Source organism: Blastomyces dermatitidis (assembly GCF_000003525.1).
Source record: "Blastomyces dermatitidis ER-3 genomic scaffold supercont1.2, whole genome shotgun sequence".
NCBI classification, from domain to species: domain Eukaryota; kingdom Fungi; phylum Ascomycota; class Eurotiomycetes; order Onygenales; family Ajellomycetaceae; genus Blastomyces; species Blastomyces dermatitidis.
This window is the reverse complement of record NW_025544775.1, coordinates 1,051,749-1,061,469: the sequence shown is the minus strand read 5'-3', so window position 1 is coordinate 1,061,469 and position 9,721 is coordinate 1,051,749. Positions and strand designations below refer to the sequence as shown.

The window sequence follows — 9,721 nt, the reverse complement described above, 5'->3', positions numbered from 1 at the left end:
TCTCTATTATAGATATAAAGAATAATATTTTATAAGTAATTAATAAGTTCTCTAAGACTTCTTTTATAGAAGTTATTTATGATTTAGATAGCTATTTCTGAGTGTTTACAGTAGAGTTTATAGAGATTGAAGTATATAAGTTTCTAGTTCTTTCAGTTATAATAGATGATTTCTGACTGACAGAGCTTGAAATATAAGAATAAATACTTATAGATAATTATTCAGATATTTACAGCTTAATATAATATATACTATTAGCTACTAGAAGTATTTATAATAAAAAGATAAATATAGAGATTAAATATATAATAGTATTTAATTTAAGTTATAAATAGTAATTATAAACTTCAGTCTATATAGTTATATATAGTCAAGAGTCACTAACTCTATTAATTACACAAGAGATAGAAATAGTAGTAAAGAATCTGTAAGAAGCGGAATTTCTTACATATAATTTCTTAAGCTGTTGAAGTTTTAAAAGAAAAAGAATATATTTATTTCATTTAATAACAAATTTTTATTTTGAAGTAAAAAATTCAGAATATGAATTGCCTATTATAAAATAACATTAAATAAATACATTAATACATGTTAACAATATATAGAACAGCAAAAGAACAAATAAAAGTATAAAAATTATCTCAAATTTAACTTAATTTTCAGAAAAGTGAAAAAAAATTACCTTCTACCTTATTACATAAACAAAAATATATATCTAAATTGCAAAAAAAAAAATAAAATAAAAAATAAAAGAAGGGGTAATTATAACAAGACAGTAAGAAAAGAAGAAAAGAAAAAAAAACAGAGTAAAAAACTCATCTCTCTCACTTTACTTCTTTCTACTCTCTGTCCCCTTCTTAATCTTCTTCTCCCGTTTACTTTCGATTTCCTGATTGTATATCTCCCTAGCAGACTCACCAGCCTTGCGCTTCAGAGGCTTTGATGACTTGATGCTCACTGTTGGAATACTGCCGTTCTTGCTGACAGAGGTGCGCACCTGTTTTTCTGCGTCTTCCCAGGCAGCGGCTCCATTGGAGATTTCGTACCTAAACGACAAGAAAAGAGGGCTGGTTAGTTATATCAGGGTAAATTGATCTTGAAATGAATAAAGTAGGGGAAAAGTTAATATGAAAACTTACTGGTCCAGTGGTAACGCGTCGATAAGGGCTCTTTGCTTTTCCCTCAGCTCTTTGTTGACCTCCTGTCCACCCTCTCGTAGCTCCTCATCAAGGCCAACTTCTAAAGGCCGGAATCGATCATCAATGATTTCATCGTCATGTACTCCAGTGGCATCCTTAGGAGCAACGCCAATATCTGCAGGCGGCAGTGTCTCGGCTACAGCGCCTTCGACAAGAGTCCTAAAATGGGAAGAAACTTTCCGTATAATCTTTATGAACATAGCCATCAGCTGCGAAGCGGCTACTTTGATTTCCTTCTCGAGATCGTCAAAGGACTTTCGCTGCAGGCCAATAGCTAGCAGGATTGATTTTTGGACGCCGGAAAGCTTCACGCCGCCGCTCAGACGACCGGAGAAATAAAAGTCTGCGATCGTGGGAACCATGTCGAGGATAACGTGATAATCGAGTAGATTGTTTGCATAGCTGTCTAGACGCTTTAGGTCAAAGGGCGAAAATGCGGCGTCCAAATCTGCCTTCGTTAGAGTGGAAGGTTTGAAGGATGGGGCGGATTTTGAAACTGCATTGGCAGATTCGCCGATGCTGAGCGATAGAACGGATGGGAAGTCGCGGAATTGGTACGATAGCAGGGCATGAAAACGTTTGTGGAAGTCACGCGCGTAGGCTCCAAGCCAGCTTGTGTCGTTACTCCCTGTGGATAGGGTGCGGAGCATGACACAGGAGTGTTCGCCGGTTAGGTCATTGGGGGTTTGTCGGAGATACACTGGAGCGAAGCGGGAACGTTTCCAAAACTTGTGAAGCGGAGGGGTCAGACCATAACTAACACCAAGGTAGTCAAGAGCGTCGGGGCGCCGCTCGTTAAGTCTTGCAAAGAGGGGTGGCATGGAATGTATATCTCGGATACGAATATTATCATCCAGAAGGCTTGAATTTGCCAATTCTTCGTCTGTTACTCTAACCAATTCGTCGGATGGGTAATTATCTTCCTCTGATAGGTTTGCAAACTTTCCCTCGAAGAAATCAGTAAGGAGCTCGAGGGCACGCGAGCCGTATCCCATGCCCAGGTAATCTGGATTCGTAGCTATCCGCACGATTCTCGCCCCTGAAAGTCCCGCAAATTCCTCGTCTTGGAATTGTTGACTAACAAGCCAAGGTATTAAATCTCCTCCAGCTCGTTGTCCACGGCTGAGACCATGCAAAACGCTCTGCTTGCTTATCCGACCTTCTAAAGCCACTTGGATTACGCAGAGTGGTTCTGGAACTTTGTTGGGATAAGTAGGCGGGACCAGCACAAATAGTTGATGCGCGGGCGCGTCGCTCATGAGCTGAAGATCATTTGGCGAATTTTTATAGTGGCTAGCGACGTACAGGGCCATCATCTGCTGCAAAAGCTTTTCGGGGAGCGGGTGGAACGAGAACAGGACGTCACGGTTAACGTGAAGAAGTTCGCATTGAGATGGGTGAGGACATCCCTGAGTATTCGCTTTGGACTTGGGGAGGGTTGCATCAAGGCAGAGAAGTTTATTCATCCACTTTTCCACGAAATCTCCAGGCGCGTATCGAATCGGTTCTGAAAGAGTGATTTCTCGCAGTGACCGGCCGCCTGAGAAATTTTTCTCTCCATGCTTCACGGACTTTCCTGCCGCCCGGTCAACGATGTCGGTATCATCCCCACTCTTAGCTCCACCTCTCGATTGCTCTCGAAGCTGTTGGATTAATTTCAAAGATAGGGATCTGCCTGTGCCTTCATATCCGTTGATGGTGGACGCCATGAATACCAAATATGGGCCCATTAACTTTCGTACTAGCGGCAGCGGTATGGCAGCCGCCTCATCAATTACCAGAAGTTCTGCCTGTCCAAGCGCAAAGGCATCTTGGGGCTGGATGTACTGGATTGTTTGCCTGTGTTGGCGGTGGACGTTAACGCGCACAATGGCTTTATTGAAATCCGGGTTCGTTGATTGAAGAATTGTATAATCAACATGATCCAAGTAACCCAGCGCATCAAACCCCTTGAAGACAAATTCAAACAGAGTTTTCAAATTCTCCGGGCTTGGAGAGGTAATGAATATATTGCTATAGCCGTATGCGATGGCTGCAGCGATGGCAACACCAAGAGCAGCAGATTTTCCACGGCCACGGGCAGCAGTCAGGGTGACAGTATTTCGCAGGGTCTTTTCTGCGATGGCATCAACAAATGTGAGGAGAGCTTTCGCCTGGTCTACCGTCTTCGCCAAAGTGACTAAGGACCCTACAGGTTGTGTATCTGCCAGTTTATCCTTGATCTCCTTTAGTTCCTTTTTCGTTGGGTCGGTAGACTCGTCGCTTGGGTCAGCTGGAGGGAGCGGTTCCACGTATTTGCCGCCAGAAATTGGAAGGACATTAAGCTCATCATCTATTACCAAGCAAGATTTGCAGCTTCCAAGTGAAAGGATAAAACGTTCGTTAAACCGTGCCACAACATCGTCATGGGCTTCAGTTCGGTATCTGGAATGGACATCCATCGAGAGGGTGTACAGCTGTTTTAAGCTCTTCATTCCCTTCAACAACAGTATGACAAGTCCCCCACCTTCAACTGTTTCAATAGTCCGCGCCAATAAATTAGGCGTAAGTGCCTCAAAGTCCTGCAGCACACACATCCCATAGGTATTTCCCAAAATTTTGTCTGTCTCCTTGTAATAAACATAGCGAATTTGCTGTAGGGTTACGAACAGTTCGAAAGGGTCCTCTGTATTTGGGTCTCGTATCCCTCTCTTGATTTCTTTCTTGATCTTTGCCTCGCGCTTCTTTCGGTGGCTAGTGAATCCAAGCAGATCCTTCTTATATGCCCATAGAACCGACTTGTTTTGTTTAACGTCGACGCTCGACATTATATGGTGGAGGTGGACGATGACATCTTTGGCGCGGTCTCCAACGACCACGAAAAAGCTTCTCTTCTTCTCCTGTATTCCATTTCGAATCAAGGAGGTAATCCTGGAATCGATTGCTTTCCGTGGCATGGCTCCGACGGAACAAAACGTGAGGGCGCTGGCGCTGGCGCTTTGGAGGAGGGGAACGCAGGGCGGCCGAACTTGCTTGCTTGAAGTCACGCAAATTTCAATTCATTGGTGGGACAATCTGGCACCAGGAATCCACAACACACAAGCAAATAACCCAACGCTGTGTGAAGCTATTTTGTTAGTCAAAGACAGCTATTAGTTATTACATTACGCTGTAGTTCTCCCTTCCCCACATTGATATCGCATACCAAAAAAAAAAAAAAAGAAATAAAAAATAAAAATAAAAATAAAAATTGGCGGCCGGGTAAAATTACTCCTTTTATAAACTTCCCAAGAAGGGAAGGTTATGCCGAGGGTCACGGGTCTTACCCAAAAAGGAAGTGAGCAACAGAAAATAAGCAATCGAGATCAGCCAATTAGAGCATTGCAATAACAACCTTAAATATATCCATAGAGTTAACTTTATCCAAACCGATCAGCCCTAAACTTTTGATCAACAAGGATGAATCAATAAATCAATATTACGCTGTAGATGAGGACGAACATGAAAAGGTTCTCAAGAAATAGTAAATTTCTTCTAGTTGAATAATTGGGCTTCTCCAGGCTTCTTGTCCGTGTTGAGCGCCAAAAGAGTCGCATGGGTAGCATTCTCGTATAACTAGACATTAACTATATAGGGGGTCCTGGGTGCAATATTTAATGAATAACTAGCTAGTTACCCCTCGCAGTGGGCAGTTCGTAAGCCAGTTCGTTCTCTGATAGTGAGCTACAAATCACCAAGGCGGAGGTTCTACCGAGTTCAATTCGTAATAATATGAATAGCATCGCGAGTTCTCGATATTTCAAGGCTATCTACTCTGTAAATACAGACCAGCAACTCAAAAACCTCCATGTCCGCCCGTGGTCGGGCTCTATACTATACTCTATACGCCGCTAACACGAGACTAGTTGTGCTGGATCTTGCCTGGCTGATCAATTCTCATTGCGTGAGCTGAGACACTCGTTTTGAGATTTTTCAGCGATAGTTATTTAGGGTATTATAGTTATTATTAATATAACTCGAAACCTTCTGGATTTAAACTCCCGTCACCGTCCATCTCCCCATCTCCCCGGAGTTTTGGCTTTGCGAATTGTCTATGGTTCGGACACTATCCTTCTGAATATCCAGCCAGAGTTCTGAGCTTTCCATAAATACGAATCGAGATCCTCTCAGCTTACCTACCTCCCACCAAAACTCCAAATCACCCCCAAATACCTTATTTATGGCGATTCGCATCAGCCGAGCCTGCGTGGGATAACTGGATCGCCATATTACAGCGGACATGCTCTAGGGGTTTGATTGGCCCCCCGTTTCCAGGATTTGTCGCCTTTGCTATAACTGTGGAGTTGTTTCTTGGACTAGGAGAACTGCGAGCACCGAGGGGGGGGGAAGTTCCGTCAAGTTCATTGAGATATACTAGGTTTTACTAGAGTCAAACGTGTGGTATTTCTTATTGCACGTTTTGCGCTCCATCGCGGATCAGGCCTAGGAATGGACACTATCTCCCGTGGGACGATCAAGTACACTGCATCAACGTACGGCCCCTGGTTCCTAGAGAGAGAGGATAGGGGGGCAAAATGAAATGCGCACAATTCTAACGTCGCTATAGTGTATTTATCATCAGCGTCTCATTATTGAAGCTCTCCGCAGAGTCCTCCCTCGTTTTTGGTATGTTCTCTTCTACTACTATTTCGATCGCAGTGGGATCCCCAATAGTTGACAGATGCTAAAAAGTAAGGGGATGACGAACATTAGACCGGCCTGCGCATACTGCTGCAATTACCTCCGCATTATCCGGCCTCTTCCTCCTGGTATTCGGCCTTTTTGTCACTTCTCCTTCGCGACACCCCGACGCCGACGAGCACGATGATTCGATCCCGCTTTCAGACTCTCTCCCACATTCCCCATCCGATACCTCCAAGGCTATAGAGAAGCTGCGCAAACTCACAAGCGCACAAACACGGAAAGCATCGCGTATAACCTGGCTGGCTATATGTGCGTTGGCTTTGCGCATTGAAGTGTCACGTCACATCGTGCATAATGCGGAATGTTTGAAACCGGCCTCTTTTGTAAGCTACAATGCCAATTTTCATTTTGAACATAACCTATATATATCTATTTTTTTCCCAAAGGCTGACAATAATGTCTTCGCTGGTTGTAGGCCTTGACTCCTCTTCTCCTTTCGATATACGGATATTGGGCCAATAGACGAGCCAATCGCATTAATAACACCCAAGGCTTTGACGACAATGCGAAACGATCACTGGCGTCTACCTTTCCGATTCTATTATTAATCACCTCCGCTTTCCTCACTTCCTCCATGAGCAATGGCTGGAAATCTACTTATATCTGCCCCTTGACCGGTGCCTCTGCGTTGTTTACGGCTTTATTGCAAATTCTTGGTTTAGTGTTGGATACCGTTATACTCATTGCATTCTCGGAACTCGGCCGCCAGCGCACTCGTCGCAGTGATGGACGGAGGGTACAAACTACTGTGCTCTGGGGCTTCGTGCTGATTGTAAGTAAGCACCTTTAGGGGGATGTAGTGTACAAGATGTCATCTGATCTAACTTCTACTTCGATGGGTCAGGGTGTATCAGTAATATGGCTACTTGCTGCATTTCCGATATATTTGATCCTGCCTAAACAAAGGGAGTGGTTACTCCAGTTCTCCCTCCCGTACATTGGCAGCGTTATGAAGCTGAGCCTCCTTTTTACATGCGCCTGTGTCTCAGCTTCATATATTGTGAGTTCTGTTTCGAAAACATTTCTCTGGACGCCTTCATTGCTAACTTGACTCCAAAGGTAACGCAAATTAGAATTCTGGGAATATCTTTCCTTTTCTCATTCACATTTGTTTGTATATCGCAATTATCCCATCTGTGGACCGCATTCCAAGCTTTTCCTGTTATCCCAGTGTTTACTGCTGGCTTTTCCATCATTTTGCTGCATGTTTCGGGATATTGGTACTGGCGTTCCAGTACAGCCACCGACCAGGATAGAAAAAAACAATGGCAGCCCCGAAGCTGGATACGATTGGTATTTTTGGCTTTGATTGGTTTATCCTTCGTGCTACTCGTAACAGCGAAGAACGAAACCCCGCGCCATCCGATTGACACTCTTATATCTCGAGCTAAAACAAATTTTGGCCAATGGGTGGCCAGCGCGAAATCGAGCCAAAACCTTCAAGAAGCTGTAGCTGAATATCAGCGACGTTACAAACAGCATCCGCCACCGTACGCAACTTCACCTAGTTTTCTATTATGTATCTCGAATTCTTTACTAACCTAGATTATAGTGGTTTCGATCTATGGTATAAGTATGCGACTGAGAGGTCTTCCGCAGTGATTGATGATTATGACCAAATCTACGAAGACCTTCTCCCTTTCCGCGCATTAAGCCCTCGAACGCTACGTGAGTTGACTAATGCCATGGCATCCCACCCTTCGAACGATATGGCTACTGTGAGCGTTCGTGGTGGAACTACCCAAATACAAGAAAGCATTGTACCAACACACAGATGGATGGTTGAAGGGGTAGCGAAAATGATCAACCCTTTCTCACAATTCCTGCCCGACATGGACCTAGCTTTCAATTTGAATGATGAATGCCGAGTCGCTGTTCCTTGGGAGAAAATCAACGCTCTCCACGGTTCTGCCAAAAGCCACATCCGCCAGGGCACTGATAAACTGATTGGGTCCTGGTCCGAGAATCGCGCCTCAACTTGGGAACTCAGCGAATCTGCAAAGAAGGGAGCAGATCAGCTTTTTACAGACGCTTCCTTTCAACAAGTATATGATCTCGTTGGGCGCTCTGTATGTCCCCCTTCATCGATGGCGAAAACGTCATTCGTTTGGGACAAACGAAACGTTTGTTTGAACTGTGCCAGGCCACATTCCCTCGAACAGTTCTTAAGCGACTGGACGCTGGCCTCTGATATTTGCCACCAACCTGATCTGGCCTATCTGAGCGGATTTTACCTCTCCCCTTCCGCTTTTAGAGTATCCAAATCACTCTTACCAGTTTTCAGCCAGAGCAAAGTATCCGGTTTTAACGACATCCTCTATCCGAGCTCGTGGAACTATATAGACAAAGTCATATATAGACCCACAGACGAACATCCAGATGCGCCTTACTCCGAAAAGCAGTCCACCCTTTTCTGGCGCGGTACCACATCCGAAGGATATAGCTCTTCCGGCCAATGGAAGGGCATGACCCGCCAACGCATTGTCCATCTCGCCAACAACCACACCTCAAACTCCGTCTCAATCCTCCTCCCTTCCCCTTCCTCTTCCACATCAAAAAGAAACTCAACCTCCTACACATATACCAACATGCCCGCCTCCGAGATCCCCGAAGCCCTCGACCTACAAACCTCCATCTACCTCGCAGGCCAAATAACCCGTTGCAGTTTATCAGATTGCGTTTCCCAAAAGAAAGAATTCAGCCTGGGCCCTTCAACCGATTTCCAAGAACATTGGAAATACCGGTTCCTAATGGATGCCGACGGGGCTGGGTTTAGCGGTCGTTTCCTCCCGTTTCTGCAGAGTAGGAGTCTCCCGTTCCGCACGGGCCTGTTTCGCCAGTGGCTGGATAGCCGGCTTACCGCGTGGCACCATTTCGTCCCTATCGATATTAGACTGCACGGCCTGTGGAGCACCCTGGCATACTTCTCTGGCGCGAGGGAGGCTGTGCTGCCGGACTCTAATGCTGCTGGGCCTATTCCGGATGCCAATAAGGATAATAAGAGAAATGGTGATGGTGATGGTAATGGGAATAAAGCTGGCGGCGAGACAAAGCAAAAACCACCACCCAGCCGGACGATGTGGGCGAGGAGGAATAGTGAGAACAACAATGCTAAAAAGGACCACAAGAACAAGAACAACAACGATAATAATAATAAGCAGAAGATATTGATGGAACCACACACGCGCGAAGGAGAGTTTATAGCCGAAGAGGGCCGGAAGTGGGCAGAGAAGGCGCTTCGGAAGGAAGATATGGAAATCTACATGTTCCGGCTGCTGCTGGAATGGGGCCGGTTGACAGATGATAAGAGGGACCAGCTGGGTTTCCAGGTAGGATAAGGGTGATGATAATACTGTGCAATACAGCAGTCGCTACTTTTTATATAGACCGACTTCTATCTTTTTGTCCATTTTCTTCTTATTTACTTTTTTTTTTCGGTTGTTGCGGTAAACCAGGCTTCCGTTAGCATGCGCGGGAAAGAGTCGAGGTGTGTATAGGGCGCGCGGGCGCAAAAACCTGGATTGGATCTTGCTTTACTTTAATTATATACCTCAAGATTATTGCAATGTACATGTACAAACATTTAACGAGTTATTTCATGTGCTTGTTTCACCTTGACAATATTAAGATTGGTGATTATAATTTATGAAGAGCGCAGTAATAGTAATAGCACATACAGACAACAAAGCTAATGTGAGGCTCAAAATGTAGGGATCGGCGTTCCCGATTATCAAAACGGGTGAGAGAAATTGAAGGGTCCAAATCAGAATACTTAGAACGTAGGTCTATGATTAGGATAG

The 9,721-nt window shown here is 44.7% G+C and overlaps 2 protein-coding genes across 2 annotated transcripts; one reads left to right on the top strand and one right to left on the bottom strand.

Moving 5' to 3' along the window:
- Window positions 1-541: 541 nt before the first annotated feature.
- BDCG_01483 (tRNA(Met) cytidine acetyltransferase) lies at window positions 542-4,379 on the bottom strand. Its single transcript, XM_045416993.1, has 2 exons — window positions 1,140-4,379; window positions 542-1,046 (listed from the first exon to the last, which is right to left on the bottom strand). Exons 1-2 carry the CDS (start codon window positions 4,133-4,135, stop codon window positions 830-832), a joined length of 3,213 nt encoding a protein of 1,070 aa, XP_045273929.1. The 5' UTR covers window positions 4,136-4,379; the 3' UTR covers window positions 542-829.
- A 678-nt stretch (window positions 4,380-5,057) lies between these two features.
- On the top strand, window positions 5,058-9,688 carry BDCG_01482 (capsular associated protein). The gene is made up of 7 exons (XM_045416992.1): window positions 5,058-5,710; window positions 5,785-5,843; window positions 5,931-6,244; window positions 6,337-6,693; window positions 6,766-6,921; window positions 6,981-7,411; window positions 7,474-9,688. The coding sequence occupies exons 1-7, from the start codon at window positions 5,667-5,669 to the stop codon at window positions 9,257-9,259; spliced, it is 3,147 nt and encodes a 1,048-aa protein (XP_045273928.1). The 5' UTR covers window positions 5,058-5,666; the 3' UTR covers window positions 9,260-9,688.
- The last annotated feature ends 33 nt before the right edge of the window (window positions 9,689-9,721 follow it).